The sequence below is a fragment of the Vipera ursinii genome (assembly GCF_947247035.1).
Source record: "Vipera ursinii genome assembly, chromosome: Z".
NCBI classification, from domain to species: domain Eukaryota; kingdom Metazoa; phylum Chordata; class Lepidosauria; order Squamata; family Viperidae; genus Vipera; species Vipera ursinii.
In genome coordinates this window covers 101852487-101873343 of record NC_139517.1, presented here as the reverse complement: position 1 = coordinate 101873343, position 20857 = coordinate 101852487, and the positions used below count along the sequence as shown (strand labels likewise).

General features: G+C 36.5%; 1 protein-coding gene across 1 annotated transcript in view; it reads left to right on the top strand.

Annotated features, from left to right (window-relative positions):
* Positions 1-20857, top strand: part of ARMC3 (armadillo repeat containing 3) — a gene marked incomplete at its 5' end in the record, with an annotated part of 69479 nt that overhangs the window by 48117 nt on the left and 505 nt on the right. Inside the window, 8 exons of the mRNA XM_083376778.1 lie at positions 2632-2881; positions 5851-5987; positions 7639-7807; positions 8881-8981; positions 10805-10909; positions 13080-13157; positions 16375-16572; positions 19537-19699. Coding sequence (XP_083232904.1) covers positions 2632-2881; positions 5851-5987; positions 7639-7807; positions 8881-8981; positions 10805-10909; positions 13080-13157; positions 16375-16572; positions 19537-19699 — 1201 coding nt within the window. The remainder of the gene's footprint in view (positions 1-2631; positions 2882-5850; positions 5988-7638; positions 7808-8880; positions 8982-10804; positions 10910-13079; positions 13158-16374; positions 16573-19536; positions 19700-20857) is intronic.

Genomic DNA, 20857 nt, shown 5'->3' with positions numbered 1-20857 from the left:
TAACAGCAAGATGTGCAACAATAAAAGAAGACAGTTATGTAAAATTATTAAAACAAATAAAACTAGGTTTGGAAAAACGGGAAAATCTACAACTATAAGTCCTGGGAAGAATAGCGACAGTGAAAATGAACATTTTACCAAAACCACTCTTTTTATTTCAAACAATACCGATAAAAATTAACAATATTTTTTCCAATGAATTAAATACATCGATATTTAAATTTATCTGGCAAGGGAAAAAAGCTAGAATCAGACTGAAAATGTTACAATAAGCAAAAGAAAATGGAGGCTTTGGCCCACCAGTACAATCAAGCAGCCACACTAACATAGTTAAAAGAATGGATAACTCTTAGAAATAAAAGACTATTATACCTAGAAGGGCATGACCTACAACATGGATGACTTGCTTTCCTGTGATATGGGAACAACAAAATTCAGAAATACTTTCAAAACCACTATGTAAGAAATGCATTGCTCTTGACATGGGAAAAGGTAAAATCAAGAACTTACATGAAAATACCACGATGGATCTCAACAATGGAGGCATTTGTACACCCAAACTTAATCAATTATGAGAAACTTGTGACTTATAAAGGTATTTTGAATACTGATGGGAAACTACAAACTAAACAAGAATTGGAAGAACAAGACATTGAGCTATCATGGTGGCCACACCTGCAAATGTAAATGAGATATGAGAAAGATGAAAAAATATATGGTTTTTACAAAGACCAGACAATGTTAGACCAGATACTATTGTCATCAGATGACAAACTGATTAAGAAACTGTAAAGCTTTCTGTTAAATTTAAAGATGGAAGATGAACAAGTTAAAGAAACTGATAACTTGGACAAAAAACTTTGGGCACAAAGTAAAAAATGGCAAATCCTTTTGGAAAGAAATTACAAAATAACGAGGAATGGAAAGTGTTGCTTATTAAATTCTAAGATTGATACTGTAAAAAATTAATAAAATATACATTAAAAAAGAAGGAATGTAATTAACCCTATTTAACTTCCTGGACACTGTGGCTCAGTGGGTTAGGATGCTGAGCTTGTCAATCAGAAGGTCGGCAGTTTGGCGGGTCGAATCCCGAGTGCCACATAACAGAGTGAGCGCCTGTTACTCGTCCCAGCTTCTGCCAACCTAGCAGTTCGAAAGCATGTAAAAATGCAAGTAGAAAAATAGGGACCGCTACGGTGGGAAGGTAGCAGCGCTCCGTGCGCCTTTGGCGTCTAGTCATGCCGGCCACATGACCACGGAGACGTCCTCAGACAAGCGCTGGCTCTTCGGCTTTGAAATGGAGATGAGCACTGGCCCCTAGAGTCGGAAACGACTAGCACGCATGTGGGGGGAACCTTTACCTTTACCTTTACTAACTTCCTGGAAGAAAGATGAAATATTAATACAATGAATAAATGAATGAGTCCAATGAATGATCTGAATTTTCTCTATAAGCTATTTATATATTTAAAGCACTTCTAGTTAAATAAAAATACTTATATAATATATACTCTAATATAAGGTTGGACTATTATAAATACTTATCTATGGAAAAACAATGAATCCTGGTAGTTATTTTTAAGTGAATATGTATAAGAATATGATTATTTTGTAAATCTATAATCCTGCACATACCTATTTAATAGTGACATTAAATTCAGTGGCCCTTAAACATAATAAAATTTTAAGTCTTTCATGTTTATTATCATTTCTAATCACTTCTAGGTGAGATAGGTGGCATGCAAATCAAATAAATAATAAACAAACAAACAAACAAATAAAGCATCATATTAGAGCTTATTTGTTTAATTTCTGATTTGTATTGCCTTACTTTCTTGCTACTTAGACTCTACATCTTGACAATCCGGTCAGAACATTGAGCAAAACGTAGAATCACGCATTAATAGTTAGACAGTAAATACTGCAATTTTGTTGCAATTGCAATTGGTAAATGAAAATAATAAATCATGGATATGTGCAGTTTACTGCTTTTCCGGAAGGCCTCTGCAGCCACGAGCCGAGCTATGGATTCAATCCATAGTTTGGTTCTCAGCTGCATAGGCCTTCTGGGAAGGCCTCTGACTGCGAAATGCAGGCGGAACTCCATTCTCAGCTGCAGAATGAAGATGCCCCATCGGCTGCAGAAGTGGGGCAGCCGGATGGGGCTGCCGGTGCTGTTGCCGTGAGGTGAGTGGAAAAGACACCCCCAGGAAATAAGACTTGGTGCCTCTTTGGGAGGCAAAAAATAAAAATAAAAAATAACACCAGGTCTTATTTCCGGGAAACACAATAGTTGAGCTTATAGGAAAGGGGCTGCCATCAGGTCCCACCATGTCAGATTTGAAGAACATCCTCAAGACATATTCATATTCTCAAGCCTTCCCCTGAGATATTATCATTCAAGTCTGAATTTAATTGTAATTAAATCAGATTTTAATATTACTGGGTCTGGTTTTTTTAACTGATGGAGTTTGGAAATTTCATTATTTTTCTTATATTTTCATCAAAAATATTTTGGTTTTACTGACCTTTTATAGTTGCACTTTCAGTATGCATGATTTAATTACCACAAGCAGGCTGGGGAAGAGTAATACGTCTTGGTGGTTATTTCCTTTTCCCACTTTCTAGTGCTGTTGCTGAAGCTGAAGCCATTGAACCGCTCATTAGTGTTCTGAGCTGCAAAAGAGAAGGTGCTGTGGCTAGTGCTGCCTCTGTTCTCACCAACTTAGCCATGCAGGAGCCCTTACGTCTCACCATCCAAAGCCATGGTTTTATGACCGCCATTGTAGAACCACTGAATTCCACTAACAGCATTGTGCAGAGCAGAGCAGCTCTTGCTGTGGCTGCTATGGGATGTGATGCTGAGGCCAGAACTGAGGTAAGGGACATGTCTGTCCTCTATATTGGGAAAAACAAAACCTGGCATTTTTCATATCACACGGCTTTCTTGGATCAGCATATTTTGCTGTATTCCCAGGTAAAGGTTTTAGTTCTCTGATATTCTCACTCATGCGCTCGTGACCTCTCGCCTAGACTATTGTAATGCTCTCTACATGGGGCTTCCCTTGAAGACTACTTGGAGGCTCCAACTGGTACAGAATGCGGCCGCGAGAGTTGTCTTGGGAGTTTCCCGGTACTCCCATGTTACACCTTTGCTCCGCGAGCTGCATTGGTTACCAGTTGTCTTCCGGGTGAGGTTCAAGGTCTTGGTTATGATCTTTAAGTCCTTACATGGCATGGGTCCGAGATACCTCGAGGACCACCCGCTGCCAGCGTCAACTCCCCTCCGCCCTGTGCGTGCCCACAGAGAGGGCCTCCTCAGGGTGCCTCCGGTGAGGGAATGTCGACTGGTGGCCCCCAGGGGGAGGGCCTTCTCTGTGGGTGCTCCGGCATTATGGAACCAACTGCCGGTTGAGCTCCGGATGGCATCGGACCTTCGATCCTTCTGTCGCGGGTTGAAGACCCACTTATTTGAATTAGCTGGTCTGGCCTGATGGGGGAATATGGGTTTTAATTGGTTTTTATTATTTTATCATTGTTGTATTTTAATTGGGCATTGGTTTAATTTTCTTTTAATTTTTGTATAGTTATTTATATATGCCCTGTGAACCGCCCTGAGTCCCCAGGGAGAAGGGCGGTATAGAAATCAAATAAATGAAATGAAATGAAATGAAATATTGGATCTCTAATACTTGGTTGTGTAAAATTGTCAGTTTCAATAAATAATCTTCAGTGCTTGTATTCGTGCTGGCTACCTTGTGGTTTCTCAGCCAAATCTGAAAAATTTCAAAGGACAAGCCATTTAAAAATTGAGCTGTGAATCAGAAAAAAGTATCTTAAGTGAGGTCAGCTTTAGTTTAGCTGTAGTATATGTAAACCCTGAAGAGAAATTTTATCCTTGTTACAGTGTGCACGGGGAAAAACGTTGGGTGTAATCAACAGAAACAGACAATTATTTTGTTACAAAGTTCATGTTTTCCATGGAATAAAATGCCTAGCCCTAGACACCCGCCTTCCATTTACAATTGTGATAAAATCACAGGACAGCAAAAAGCATTTTGAAGGTGCACTTTGTAAAGCTTGTTGTACAACACATTTTTGTGCTTGGCTGCTTCAAGTCTGAGGGCTGCTTCAAAGCTATTCTCCAGCTGTCTACTCATGAGTGTGGATGCAGATAGTACTTCTACTGGGATTGCCAGCAATGTAAAGCAGCTACAGACATGGCTACTTTAAAATTTTGAGGAGGGATGCTTTCCCACACACGACCTCCTTTGCAAAACACCCTCTTTGAATGCTTTGCACACCCTATCAAATATTTCAAGGAGAAACCTTACTCTGAAATTCAGTGCTACTAACTAGTCAGTTTAAGGCTATTTCCATATATTTAGGTTCAGGGATTGGCAACATGGCAACTTTGTTAGCTCTCCAAAAACAATTTTAAATGTTTAAATTTAAGTTTTAAATTAGTCAACATCTGATGCAATCACTATGTTCTAGTTGAGATGCATTTATTCACAGATCTATCTGCTTATAAATAAGCATGCAATTTTGTTATTACAAATTAGTGTCTAAATAATTTGAAAAAGCTGCAATAACATTTCTCATTGGTGGATAGACCGGGTTTCAGATTTTAGGGAAGGCACAATCTTACTGCAATATATTCTTGCTAGATTTCCTTCCACAGTATAGCCAGTTACCTCTTTCTTTCTGAGGTTACCCATTCACATGCTTCTCCCTCAGCGAAAAGTGTTTCTGCATCACTTTGTAGAAAGTTAACAGCTGTCCCTCATCAGTTCCTTTGTTGCTTGTTCAGAAATAAAAAGTAAATAGGAGCCAGTAAAGGAGAGCAATACAGTAGCAGGAGGTAGGAAAGACCAATAATTAGCAGCTTCAGCAGTTGCCAGCATTCCAGCTATTTTGCTGATTTACAGGTAGTTTAATGGCTACCTTCGGCAGTGACCATTCATAGATACCATGGTGATAAAAAGTAACATTTAACATTTAACCTTTGCGGGTTAAAAAAGGGAAAGCTAAATCAAGATTATAAACACAGTCACAGTTTCATTTAGTGACTGCTTTGCTTAATAAAATAAAATTGCCAATTTCAATTGCGGGTTAGACCAAATAATTTTATAACGTTCAGTCTCACTAGTGGATACTTCAAACCTCCCATCTTAGCCCTTGTGGAAAAAGCCAACTCCTTCTATTTCTCTTTGCAGGATTTACCTTACCTTGGCTAGAAAGGAAATCTCTAGTGCTATTTCACTATAAGCATAGCCTTAACTATTCAGTCCTAATTGGGTAAGCATTCTTGGCAGCAATCTTGCTCCTTAGGTTGAGTGCAGCCCTTGCCAACCTATTTAATATGACAAGCCTGTCCTATCATGCCAGCAGGAGGCGGCCTACTGAGGATCCTGTCTGTCAAGGAAATCTGACAGGATCCAGAAGAGCCTTTTCTGCTGTAGCACCAACCCTCTGGAACATCCTGTTCCCCCAGGGTGAAGTTTGCCTCTTTTCCTTCCTTCCTTCAAAAGGGCCTGAAGACCAACTCTGCCAGTTGGCTTGGCTTGGAGACCCAATAAGGGAGTATATCAATGAAGGTGGCTGCAGGACTAATTAGCTGATTCCATCTCCCCCCTGCAGTTCCTGCTCCCCATCTGCCCATCTTCTAATTTCATATTATTGCACCTCCATTGTTTGTTTTTGTTGCTATTGTTATGCTTAATTTTTTCTTTTTACCCCATTTTATTGTTGTAAGCCACCCAGTGTAGCCCCACAACAAGATGGACAGCAAGTAAATTTAACAAACAAACAAATACATAAATAAATATAAATGTTGTCTTTCAGTTACGAAATTCTGGTGGTCTTGAACCTCTTGTTAAGCTTCTGCATTCTAAGAATGATGAAGTCCGAAGAAATGCTTGTTGGGCTGTTATGGTTTGTGCAAGTGATGAGTTAACAGCAGCTGAAATGACCAGGCTGGGGTGAGTTGAGATGCCAAAGTGGTAGTGTTGTTGGTGGTGGTATCAGATCATTGTTTTAATACTGACTTATATCTTATATCCATCTTGTCTTCATGTTGTATTATACTGCAGTGTATCCATATTTAGGGACTAACCAGGCACATGTTGCATTAGATATTCCATTTCATCACCCATCCCACAACACTTCTTCATTTTTGCCAGTCCCTTTTCTGATAGAAGCCTGATAAAAGTTTTGGTCTGAGAGTATGCTTTTCATAATATAAAGAATATTTTTTTATTTTAAAAGATTATTAGTTTATTAATTATTGTAATTTTTATGCTGTCTCTTTTTTGCATCTTTACACCAGCCGAGTTGGCCTTTGAATTTTTGTATTTTTAGATATTGTGTTTCATCTGTTTTATTATGGGATAATTGGAACACACTAATACATGCTCTTTTGTAGGTATCCTATAAATTATAATAAATAATGAATCCTCTTGGCACATGATTATGCTTGGCTATGTTCAGTAAAATGATAAGAATTAGTTTAGTTTAGTTTATTGAATTTATATACCGCCCTTTTCCCATAGGACTCAGGGCGGTTTACAAAGTATTTAAAAACGTCAATACAATACAAAAGTTAAAGACAGTTAAAATAATTAAATTTAATCCCTGAACAAATATAAAACCCCATTTAAAAACTCTCAGCCTGGGCCGGAAAGCTTGTGGACCAACACATCAGAATGGCATCAGATTAAGAGAAGGTGATGTAAGATGGAAATGAAGGTTAAATTGCTTAAATGCAAGTAAATATTGTCAAACAGAAATAGATAATGGCAAAAAGTGATTAGTCATGCATAGGCTTACACATAGATCAGAAACAGCACTGACAGAACCAGGGAGCTTGCCTTATTTCCAGTTGGTACCCCCAATAAAATATTTACAAAATTTCTGAGATTTCACGCGTCTAATGAGAATTTATAGGCTATCAGAAACATTTCGATATTTTACACAAGATACATATGTCTAAATAAAAAACAGTATAAAAATACAATATTTATTACCTCTATTTCTTCTCATATAACAACTAACAATATACAATATATTTCAAATGCACCATTATCCCTTCCAAAACAGCATATATTCTTGAGCAGGTTTACTCCTTTTGCGTTCCACCAAGACTGTTTTTATAAAATCATCTCATAGTTCATTATAATTATTTACTTTAATCATCCCTTTTTAAAATTTAATTTCTGTTGTTAATTTATCATTTATTGCCATATTCCATATTTCATTATACCACTCATTTCTTTGAATAAGCCAATTCTGTCTACAATATTTAACCATCACTAATCTAGCTGCCATTATCAAATTTACAATCAATTCCTTTTTTGCTTCATTTATATCTTGTTTTTTCACCGGTAACAGTAACAGTGGGCATGGTCTTCAGAGAACTAGAAAAGACTGATAGATACATATCTGAAGTCAGTACTGTATAAATTGTTTGTAAAAGATTATAGTATGATAGATATTCTTGCCCTGTACACCGCCCTGAGTCCTTCGGGAGAAGGGCGGTATAGAAATATTAATAAATTAAAATTAAATTAAAAAATACTGTAATGAATTGGAAAAATATTTTTGGTAATTCTCTCCTTTGTTTTTTTGCTACAGTGCTTTAGATATTCTTGATGAAATTAACCTCTCTATTGGTCGCAAAAATAACTTCAGTGAAGCAGCATTGGAAAAGATACTTGATCACAATCTTCCACAAAAATACAGTCAAATGGGGTTTTTAGCATCTACTAACATAATTTTGGATGGATTCTATGACTATGGGCAGGTAAACTTGCTTTAAGTAAACATTAAGTTAGTCTTTAGAGAACTGCATATCAAACAAAGATGTGGAATCCTATCATTAGTTAGTATCACATACATAGGAGATCATAGCAAGAAAAGATTTCACGTTTATGAGATAGCTTATTGCATTTTACTTCCCATTATCTGAATTATGTAAGGATAAATGATAAACTGTCATTTATTATCACGTATAAATAGGTCTATCTGCTCTTGTTTTACTGTTAAGTATAGGTACAAAGCAGCTTTTTAATACTTTATTTGTTACACTTTTCTCAGTTGGATTTTTTAAAATATTAATGTACATGTTACTTTATTTTTAAAATATATAACTTCAAAAATAATTGTAATAAGTTTATTTAATAAATAAATAATTTATTACTGGTTCCACGATTTGATCATATAATATGGCTTTTTTTTGCTGAAAGATGAACATGAGTTTGAATCCTTACAATCATTAATGTATACTTTATTGCTGATGTTTATAAAAATACTAATTTTGTAACATATCCAGAAGAACAAAAGATCATTCAAAACATGAACAACAGTAAAATATTTTAACAGTTTTTTAATAGTTTAATGCTATTCACACAGTAAAATATAATTCAAATTCAAAAAATCAAAAACAGTTTAATATCTGTTTTATTATGACGCACAATAATAAAACATTGTCATTTAAAAGAAACAAAAACTGGCTTCAATAGATATTTTTTTATTAAGTAAAACACATTGTGATTTAAAACAACCTCTTGTCAGATTTAAATAAACCAATAATAAACTCTTGGGAGTTTTGTTTGCTTTTTTATTAATAATAAACTAGAGTTTACTTTAAATCAAAATTCTTAGTTTGTATATAACTCTAAATCTTCATATGCTAAAATGAAGCCGAATTTTGTTTTAGGCATTTTATTCATGAACATTCTTCCTATGTGCTTAACACTAAGTTAGTATTAATACTACTAATATAATATTATTAGCAAGAGTTCCCAATAACTTTTGTAAACTTCCTAGAGATGGCAGACAATTTATATCATGCACCTTACTGAACTTTTTTTATAGGTGAAACCTGGTGAAAAACTATTGTCATTGGAGGAACTCTGTGCTCAGGAGCTTAATGATCATCGTGCTATAATTTTAATAAATGCTAAACTATCAGAACTGTGAGTCTACTAATAAGATTATTATAGAGGCTTTAATAATTGACTTTGTCTGAAGCCAGCCAATTCAATTCTGCAAGGTCTCAGGGAAAGGTTTTTCATTGTTCATGAAATATCCTAGAATGTCTTGCTCCAAAGAACCTTCTCTTTCCGCTAAGAGGTTTACAGGTCTGCATTTATTCCTTACTCTAAAGGCAGTGTTTACAGATAATCCTTGAGGTATGACAGATCATTTAGCAAGAGTTCAAAGTTACAAAAGACCTCCTAAAAGCCATGTATGACCATGATTTGAAGATAAGAATTTTATAAAAATTATCCGGTCATTTGCACATGAATGACCGGGGGCTTCCTAACTTTGCAGAGATGCTGAAGCGTGCCCACCTATCTCTTCCCACCTTCCATTCTTTGGGGACCCATTCTGCTGGGTCCCCAAAGGCACTGGACCTGCTTTGTCCTCCTGTCCACCCTTCACTATGCCTTGTTCACCTTCCAGAGATCTGCAGAATTCATTATTGTGGGCCGTTCTTACTGGGCCATGTGGAGCAGCCGTTGACTTCGGCAAAGCAGCATTTCCCCCACCTTCTGCCTGGCAGTGAGACAGAGAACAGACAATAAAGGGTTAAGTGTTGAAAGGGCGATACAGAGGGAGCAGGAAGAGCAGCTTTGCTTTCCAGGTCAGGTTTCAAACAAGGCAAAGCAGCTGTATTGCCTTTTGGGGTGATCCAGGATGAGGGTTCTTACACTTAACAAGTTTCAATTAACGTCCTCCCACCTTATGACCGAAATGGGCAGGCTCCATTACCTGTATAGCAAGTCATGTTAATCTTACAACATCTCTTTCAGGTGATTTGTAGACAGCTGATGATAGTTCACATGGGAAACTTTATAGCTGATCAGCTATTTAAACCCTGATCATTCCAGCAGACCATTAAAGAGCATAGTTACATTAAGACTGAATTTTTAATATTTCTTTTCATAAACGTAAAGCTTTGAGATTCAGCTTTTTAAAATATGTGTTAATATTAATCTAACCATGGTGAGCAGTGGTTAGAATGCAGTATTGCAGGCTAATTCTGCTGTTCAGTTTTGCAGTTCAGTTCTGACTGACTCAAGGTTGACTCTGCTTTCCACCCTTTTGAGGTCGGTAAAATGAGGAGCCAGATTGCTAGGGGCAATTTGTGGACTCTGCAAACTGCTTAGAGAAGGCTGTAAAGCACTGTGAAGTGGTATATAAGTCTAAGTGCTATTTAAAACAATCTTATCTTGTGGTGGGGAAAAGGACACACAAACTGGAATAAATTAAATCTTCAGTATTCACATTTCCTGCTCTCTACACTGCTCATTAATTAATCTTTTAGTTTCAGTCAACACCAGTCTGTAAGCAGAATCATTTGTGTGATTGCCTTAGGAAATATTCATTTTCTCAAATTACATAATTTAGGTTGAAGCATTCACCCATATCAACAGCAGGGAATATCCATATCAAAACAGGATTTAAGTACGGTATACAAAAAAAATAGAAGTGATAGGAGGAAACTGAACTTATACCACAGAAATATACATATATAGAGAAAAATTGTGTCTATGTACATAAAATGAAATTAGAATATTTCTTAATTTCATATAAATTTTCCACTCTAAAATCTCATTGTTACTAATTGCTCTGTTCCAGTTTCCATAACTTACTATATTTAATATCTATAGAAACAACCTGTTTGAATTTTCTTAGGCTAAACTCAGCAGCACTGAAAAAGAATGTTCAGATGTTTTATTCTGAGCAATAAGCAGAATAAATGTCTGATATGATAACATCCTTTCTACTTCAGTGAACACCAAGCAATTTCCATAACAATCGAGGAAAAGCCACAAGAGACCACAGCCTCTCGAATTGGGGTGTCTGCCAGCAGTATCAGGAGAACTAGCAGAAATAAGTAAGTATCTAAATTTTTGTAACTGCTCTTTTTTTCTTTGATGAATTGTCAATTTAAAAATGTATAAATTAGATTTCTTTTTAGAAAAATCAAACCACTTTATCAGAGTTTGAAATAAGAATGATGATCTAAAATAAGAAAGCTATTCAAGTTTCTGTGAAATACAGATTCTTCTCAAATTTAAAAATCTCATAGCATCATTTGGACACCAATCTAACTTTATGTAATCCCATTCACTTTAACAATCATATTGGCATAATAATAAGCAGCTGATTAGGATAGATTCCACTATAATGCTAAGTTCCTGCATCAAACTCCTTTTGAGGTTTTAAGGAATTGGTAAACAAGAGTTTATGGAATATTTTCTATTTTTCTGACTCTAGCAGGATGGTGATTTCTAGTAAAAGCTACATCTAGGTAGTCCTGACTTACAACCACAATTGAACCCCAAATTTCCATTGCTAAGCAAGACAGTTGTTAAGTGAGTTTTCCCCCATTTTACAATCTTTCTCGCCACAGTTGTTAAGTGAATCACTGTCATTGTTAAATTAATAACATGTTCTTTAATCTGGCTTACCCATTGATTTTGTCAGAAGGTTGCAAAAGGTGATCACATGATGCCAGGACATTGCAACTGTCATAAATACATGCTTGTTGCCAATCATCTAAATTTTGATCATGTGACCATGGGGATGCTTCAATGGTTATAAGTTTGGAAAATGGTCATAAGTGTCATTATGATTTTGAATAGTCACAAAATGAATGATTGTAAGCCGAGGACTACCTATACTATATATTGTATTCTGTGTCCAGAAAATAACTGAAAATATTAATAACTAGTACATTTTCCAGACTTAGAAAATTACCCAGAGTGTTATCATCTACATATAAAAGCTGTAAAATGCATTTATTCATAAGTGATACTAAGCAAAGCTTTAGTGGTAACCAAAGCATACATGGAATCTATCAATTCACATCATGTTATATGTATTTTTATTTAGTAATTAGGGTCAATATCACACAGCATTAGCATCAACACCAATGGATACTTAATACCTGCAGCTCCCCCTACGCTGACTTCAACTACAATTGAGATCGTCTTTTGTACTATATAATCATTTAAGACACTTACAAAACATGATTTAAATGCAATAATATAAATATGCTAAAAGGATATGATATTATCAGTAGTCACATATATTTCCTGATTCAAACATGGAGTGAAATGCATTTGTCATTGTTAAATATGTGTGTGTGTGTGTATCATTTTATTACTGTATCTCTATTGAATGGCTGCTGTTTTGCCTTTATAAGGCTAGCTTGTTATTGCATAGTAGATGGCTTTTTAATAATTGCCCAAAAGATTAAATGGATTGGATCCAAACTAGATTGCTATACTTCTAGTCCTCTGCAAATGCTCTGGGAATTCAATGGGTCTTTATGGATATTTACTGTAGAGGAATAAAAAAAATAACATGTCACACTTGTTTTAATGTGATCAAAAGTCAACTAATTTTAATACAATTGGTATAATTAAGGATATATTTTTGCTACTGCAAAAAAGGAAACAACGGCTGTTGTGGACACAAAGAGGACAAAGTAGTACCTATTTATTACTGTATATTCCAAGTAAAATAGAAACCTGCCTTTCTGTCCCTGCACTGTTTCTCTGAAAGCATCTTTCTGTATCTCATACATAGCAGTTTATGTGACACAATTGTCTGGATAAGATGATTGGGAAAGATCTACCCCCAGACACAAACAAATTGGAGAAGAATTTGTGTTCTATCAAAGCACTGTTGTGGGACTATATCCCACCTCTCACAAGGGTAGTTCCACCATGGATCCTTTGGGGGTGATGTATTTTTAAGGTGCCTACTGATTGCAAATATGACTGAACTGATTTAAATAATTTTAAAATTAATTACTTAGCCAAATAGTTATAAAACATGGAAGAATTAAATTAATATGGAATATAAATTTTTAGTATTGTATTCGCTTGCAGAGCAAGGAAAGGATTCTTCCCCAGAGAATTATTTTGCCTATTGATTTTGCTTGGAAGGCCCCCAAAGGTTCTTAATAATGCTTCCCTTCTCCTCTCAGTTCCTTAAGAATTCCTATGCCTTACAGAAATCAAGAGATATTGGCAATTATTTTGTAATTTTGATAGTTCATTGGAGGAAAAACCAGACTCACCAGGACGGTCTTCTTCAATCAGTAAAGGAAGCTCTAGAGAGAAAGGATCAAGGTATTGGTATTCTTATTTAAAGCTTGAGGGTAAAGAGGGTAAAGAGGGCCCACGTTCTAAAAACAAACTCTTGGGAGCAAAAAAAGGAGAGAGAAAAGAAGCAGGGCTAAATATGGATACAGTAAAATATTATTTCAATTACATGGGCTGCATGTAATTGACAATTTTGAGACCATGGTAGAAACTTAGCAAAGATATGGATAATGCACTAAAGTAATTGTATGGTCAGGAAAGTTGATCAGCATAAGATTGCTTTCCACTACCATATAAAACATAGTTCAAACAGTCTCTGTAATCTGGCAGAGTTATCTTTTGCAGATTGTCACAACTCTACCTTTTCTTGCTCATATCAACATGAAGCCCTTTTCTACTTAAATAAATGAACTTAGCGAACAGTATTAATTGTAGCAAACAGCCCATCCATGTTAGGCAGAATAATAAATAATAATAATAATAATAATAATAATAATAATAATAATAATAATAATAATAATAATAAAAGGTGGCAGGGACCTTGGAGGTCTTCTAGTCCAACCCCCTGCTCAACCAGGAAACCTTACTTCTAGGTTGTTTTTCTTTTTGGTTAGTTTCCATATTTTGCTTCAGCCAATACTTTTTCCTTAGTGCATTTCCCTGCACAATCATCATGTCACAGGATGTAATTGAAATGTTCCACTTCTGAATATTCCCAGACCATTTTTTTCAGTATCCAATTTTACTAAATTACATGTGACCAAAACAATCTAGCATGGGAAAATAGCATTCATCTGGGTCCATCCTCTTTATATTATTCTTATACTGTTTTTTCTTTAGATCATATAAAAATCTTTCTTATATTACTCTTTTTTTCAGGTCTCAGATTGTTTAGAAATAGTGCTGAGAATTTAGACCCTTTGTTAAAAGTTTAACATTTTAGAAGGTACTGCAAGGCACCTAAATGAAACCAAAGTCATGATAATTTGTGCGTGGCAATCTCATGATTCAATTCAGTTAAACCCAGTAATTCCAAACCACTCAGAAAAATGTGCAGCTATTAATTGTTTCAAACTGTTTTAAGTGGGTAACTGTAACATACCGTATTTTCCGGCGTATAAGACGACTGGGCGTATAAGACAACCCCCCAACTTTTGAGATGATTTTCAAGATTTTTCGTCTTATATGCTGAAAAATCAGCGAGCCCGGGAAGGCACGCCCTCCCCTCTCACTGTGGAGGAAGCAGGGCAGGCTGGCGTCTGGTGGGAGCCGGCAGGGCAGTCCTGCGCACGCGTGCGCTCCCCGGCTCCTAAGGAGTCCTCGGGGAGCCATGGCAGGCACCTCATGCTTTTCCCTCTTGAGGCAGCATCGGCAGAGCCGTCCGGCGTCGGGCGGGAGCTGGCAGGGCAGTCCTGCACACGCGTGCACTCCCCGGCAGCTGGGGAGTGCGCGTGTGCAGGACTGCCCTGCCGGCTCCCACCCGACGCCGGACGGCTCCGCCAATGCTGCTTCAAGAGGGAAGAGCATGAGGCGCCTGCCATGGCTCCCCGACGACTCCTTAGGAGCCGGGGAGCGTGCGCGTGTGCAGGACTGCCCTGCCGTCTCCCACCAGAAGCCAGCCTGCCCTGCTTCCTCCACAGTGAGAGGGGAGGGTATGCCTTCCCGGGCTCGCTGACTTGCAGCCAAGCCGGAGCCGAAAGGGGCTTTTCCTTCCACCCACCCTTTGGAATAGACGCAAGAGCTCCCGGGGTCTGGCGTTTGCAAGGGGGAGGGGAAGGGGCTGAGAGGCTCTTGGGGGTGGGAAGGGAGAGTCACGTTGGAGGGGGGACTGGACTAAGGAGGCTTGAAGTTGCTTTGCAAGAATGGGGGCGCTCGATTGATTTATTTACTATTTTCCGGCGTATAAGACGACTGGGCGTAGAAGACGACCCCCCAACTTTTGAGATGATTTTCATGGGTTAAAAAGTCGTCTTATACGCCGGAAAATACGGTATTTGTACGATACCAACCTACTTCATTCACCATATAGTAGATTAGTGGTCTTGTATTTCCAGAAGTTTGTTAGTGGCTGTGCAGGTAAAAGCCCTCTGGATAACACTAAGAAAATTACAAATAAAATATAATAAAATAACTGGTACTTGAAATTCAGTGACTAAAACATCATAGGGATAATGCTGTTTAAAAACACAAACAGTTTAGCAACAGAAGGAAATTAAAAGGTCTAAATTAATGTTAAAAAATCTACTTCTGTCAGTGAGAAGGTAATAAAATAAAAATTAGGCAGACTTTTCTAGAAAGGTATTTTGTAGCTATAAGGTTACTGCTGAAAAGACCCATTTCTGAGTTGCCATTAGTCATTATTTCAGAATAAGGTTGCAAATTATGACCTTAGGCCTTAGGTAATATATGGGAAGAAGTACTTTTTTAGCGTTCTTCAGAGCTATATTGCATATCTAGGACGGCCATAGATATAAATTGATCATGCACTTTAACAGTTTTATAGCAACTTGGTTTCCTTTGATTCATTGAATAAGCTTTACTGATTCTCTCATTGCTGCATTTATATTTTTATTCTCTACTTTTTTGAGCGTGTGCTTGCTTGCTTCTTCCTCTTTTCAGACTTTTAAAGAAAAAGTTTTTTCTTTTCACTAGAGCTTTAATATCCTTAAATGACTGAATTTATGCAAGTTCCAGTTCCACCATTACCATAAAGACCACTTAAGGACTGCCAGAACCAAATAAACCATTACCAGTGGGCATGATTTCTTTAAATATTATATGTCTGTGGAATTTTTTCAATCTGAATTTTCTCACAAAATGTGCATATACTAATACATACATTGAGAGCTTGCCAGATGGGGATCATAAGAAACTCCTGGGTCATAATCTCGGAGTTAACTGAAAAAGACTTGTCTCATGTTAGTGACACCTGCACTATTGCTGGTAGGAAATATAAATATTTTATGGCCGTTTGCTAAAATCTTTGGAACTTTTGAGCTGCTTCTTTATGAAAGAGTATGTAGGAAGAAACCCCAAAATACTCATCTGAACATGAAGTTAGGAGAGAGATCATTAAAAAGTGCTGGAAAATTCTAAGATGACAGAAATATTTCTTGTGTTATGTACCTTGGAAAAGAATCCCATGTTTTTTTCTGAATGAGCTTCTGTCCTTTCTATGCTGATTAAAATAAAAGTTTTGGAAACAAAGGTGTTTCTAATCATCAGTCTTGCCCTTTTACAAAAGGAAGGGAAAAGGGAAAAAAGAAGAAGAAAAACCAAAAGATGAGGACTTGGAACCTTCCATACCTAAAATAGTTGAAACCCCAGGAAAAGCTTTATGGATCCCCCCTTTTGACCCCATCTTGTATGATTATATTACTGAGATTTCCAGAACTATTCTGCCACTACCAACCAGCAAAGAGCAAGTGGTAGCTCTTGCACAGTGAGTATCTCAAATGCATATGCTAGCAATGCAAAAGGTTGGAATCTCCATTGTGTTCTACTTTGCACACTTTCCACAAATATGATATGGCTGTTAATCTGAGATGATTTAGGGTACATTTGTAGTAGTTATAGAGACCATATTGAGATAGAACATTATTTTAATTGATTTTCAAAGTGGCTTACTTGTATAAAAGGAGTAAAACAAATAAAAACTGTTTAAAGGGTTTCATGGAAAAAGGTTTTTATAGAATCATGACTGAGGAATTAAAATAATAAAGCTGCAAATTCTTCTCCAAAGTCTCTTTGCCTCTTTTTTCTGTCTGCTGCTTTCTGCTACCACTCCTAATGCAAACTTTTCCCCCATTTCCCTCTGCAGTCTCTGCCCCCCAATTGCATACATAAATTAGGCCAGCCCCAGACTAATACATAACTCAAACATGATTATATTTGTGCTGCCAAGATAACCTTTAATTCTATCCCCTAAAAGTTTATCTAGGAAGCAAGAGGTGAGAAATCAGATGTTTCATCCTAATCAAGTGTGCATGCTTGATGATCTCAACATTCCATTCTCTCCACAATGGAATTCTTAGCAGCTTTGCTTTACAATTGAAAAATACATTTCCCTATTTAAATATCTGTCTCACTTGCTTAAATTGTGTCCATGAGTTAACTTACTTAGATTTTCCACCTCTCAACCCTCAAAAATATCAAAATCTCTTATCTTTCTATTATTTCAGAGTTCTTTCTTGCAAAGCAGGCACCGAAGGATCATTGAATAGTTTCGCCGCTTTTCTTGTGTTCCTTTCTTTGGCAAAAAATTCCATCAGAATATTAGGCTCAAAGTGCAGAATTTCCATCCTCAAGGGCCATTCCAGATTTAGCATAATATGTTGAGAGTTGCTCTCGAGCAGTAAGTGGGCAATGCTCAAAGGGCCAAGGGCATTCATAGGGACAGGGCAGCCTTCAATCATGACCATGCAGTTGAAGTCTAGCCCACTTTTTATATGCACTCCACACAGGACACAGGTAAAAAGAATGGCCAGGCTTTCAATTAGGTAGCTAGAACTGCCATCTTGGGGTCCATGTGCAGCTTCCGTAGTTTAAACGAGGCTTAAGGCATTCTTTTTGTCCTTTGAACATCTTGTTCCAAATATGCAAAAAAAGGAAGTTCAAAATGTTTGGCTCTGAATATGAGACCTGCAGAAGAGATGCTGACAGACTACATGGAGCCTCTGGATTCCAGTTTGTTCTTCATTTTCCTTATTATACTCCATTCTGCTTCTGCCATGTATTCACTTGTGGAATAGGCTTGCTATGCCAAACTAGGCTTGCTAATTATTAAAAATGCCCATTGCCAACCTATCTTGGAATACCAATTTGACCACTCTGATAAGTTTCTGCTGTCTACTCTGAGCCAAAAGCTGCATGTCTCACTTTACTGCAGCAAACTGTATATATTGTGACTGAGTAAATTTAGGGTAACAAAGGGATCTAAAATAGCTTTTTTTCTCATAGGGGGCTCAATAAGGAATGTTTGAACATTCTTTATTGAGCCCCCAATGAGAAAAAAGCTGTTTAGATGCCTTTGTTGTCCTAAATTGTCCTCAATCACAATTTGTTCAAAGAGTGCTACTTGCCAACCAACCTAATAAACCGATATTTTATGAATCTTGATATTAAACAAAGGAATATTTCTAAAAAAAATAACCTGTACTGGTTGGTGTGCAGGATCTATCAGACAATTAATATTTTCATCTATCACCAAATCTTTAGCATACACCTACAATAGCCTATAATGAATGTAATATACTTGTATTTGCCAGACAGACTATTGTCATTTGTGTCTTGAGAATCCAGAATAGCACGGAAATTACTTCTATGTGGCTAAATTTGCATAGCTGAAACAAAGAAGTGTATGTTTAAATTGCACAGTTTTCTTCTTAGACAATCAAGATGAGGAAGGTGACAAATAGCCAAACAGAACTGAGAGCCAGTGAAACATATGGCAAACTTAAAGAGATAATTCCCATCCTTAGGCTGCTGAATGGTAGCATTTAATTCCTCATGCCCCCAATCCTTAAACATGCTACATGGAGATGATGGAAGAAGTGATCTGTAACATCTGGAATTTACAGTACGTGCGGAAGCTGTAGATTAATAGTCCTGAGATTTTAAATACTAATTTAATCATTAGTGGATTTCAGGAAATCATTCTTTCAATCCTGATCAACCTCATATGATTGTTATATTTAAAATAAGAAAGAAAATTATATTAGCAATCTGACATCTTCGAGAGGATTAAAAAATGTAATATTAAATGAAAACATCTCAAAGCCTGCTATTTTAGCTCCTTAGAAACAGTTCCTGGAAATGTGTGTTACAGATTAGAACACAAAAACATTCTTAGGTAGCCTGCAAACAAAAGTCTCATGTCTCCCATTAGTTATTACTCTTATCCTTTCACTTTATTACAATCTGGACAAATAAGAGTATTGTTCCAAAGTTGTGGAAACCACAACCCACCCTCACATATCCAAAGAATGGAATCCTTTAGAACAGGCATGTCCAACCTATGACTCACAGGCTGCATAGACCCTAGATAGCTAGTAATGCGGCTCCACAGGACCATAAATTTTTAATATGTGATTTATATACATTTATTTTTTATATACAGCCCAAGACATTCCTTTTCACTCAGTGCAACCCAGGCAAGCCAAAAGGTTGGACACCCATGCTTTAGAACATCAAATTGTCTTGCTAGATCAGATCAATATCTATGTAATCCTGGAATCTATTGCCACCAAATAATTCCCCCAGGGGCAAACAAATCAATTATGACCTGTGAAAGGATCCAGTATGAACTCAATGCAAATATTTTTTAAGAAGCAGAATTATTGCTTAGCCCAGTTAATTAGTATGACAAGAAAGTAGATTTAATTTACCTTGTTTGATTTGAAAACAGGTTTGTTGCAGATAGGTTGGGTGGTACCATTGAAAGAGACAATCTACATGAATTCAGCTGGGAGCTTCATATAAGTGAAATTGAATATGAGCTTAAATGCAATGTGGTACCTATTGGGAAGATCAGCAAAGGGACCTTCTACCACAGAGCTTTGCTTTTCAAGGTAAAACAAATTTACTAAGTAGCTAATCAAAAATGCTATTCTAAGTTGCATTCTTTTAGTTGTAATGAATATGCAGTATATGCTACTATTCCATCATAGTCAATGTAAGTACTGTATTGTAGTATTCAAATTGTAGTATTCACTTTTTTCCATGTGTACAATATTTTTGCTCATACTTGGTATTGATTTCCAATCAATAGGGATGCATTTTTCTACTGTACATTGCTTTATAAGCTCCATTTAAAATCTTCAATGGACATATAGGCAAAGCAAATACGTGACACTGAAAATAAACAGAAAAAGCCCTATGTATGAAACGACAAGCACTGCTATGACTCAAACCAAGAGCACATTTTATATCAGAAAAAAATCACGGGAAGACTAGACATACTTTCTTAATCACATTTTCTTTTCTGTAATATGAAAATAACAATATTGACCAAATCTATAGAGTAAGGCTTGACAGTAGATTGATAAAGATATCTAAATGTCAAAGAATAGCACTGAATAAATGTTATACATGTTTGATGAAAAGGAAGTAATAAATACTATCAGAATTTTGAAAAATAGTAGGCCATACCAAAAAGCTTTTCTTACAGCAATTGCCTGCTGAAGTAAAAGAACAGCTGTCAGAACTTATAGTGCATCAGTACTATTATCTGTTGGCAAGTTGTAACATTAGAGGCATTGCTTTTAAATTAATCCTTCTGTTTATTGATAAATGCATAAGAAATACTCACCATTATTACAAGTGTTTGGAGATTTAAATATATATGTACTTTGTATGCAGTTGATTCCAAATTGTTGACTAAGAAGCCAAATAATTTTCACTGTATGATACAGTGAGGAATATAATATGAAAAATAACATGTCAAAGACCAGCACATTGTGTTTGGCAGGGATAATAAGCTCAATAATCTTTCTATCTGCAGTCATTCTTCCAGTGAATTCTCAGAAGGAGGGATGAAAATGTGTCTTCTCTGTGGACTGAAACCAACTGCTCTTTGGCTCCTTACTGACCCCAATATTTCTTCATTAAATAGTATTCAATTGACTTGTTCTTTTTCTCTTTTAACCATTAGCATACCAAATTATAAAGCATTATTATCAATGTGTTTCTGACTACACTGTAATGAGAAATTTAGTGCTGCAGTAATC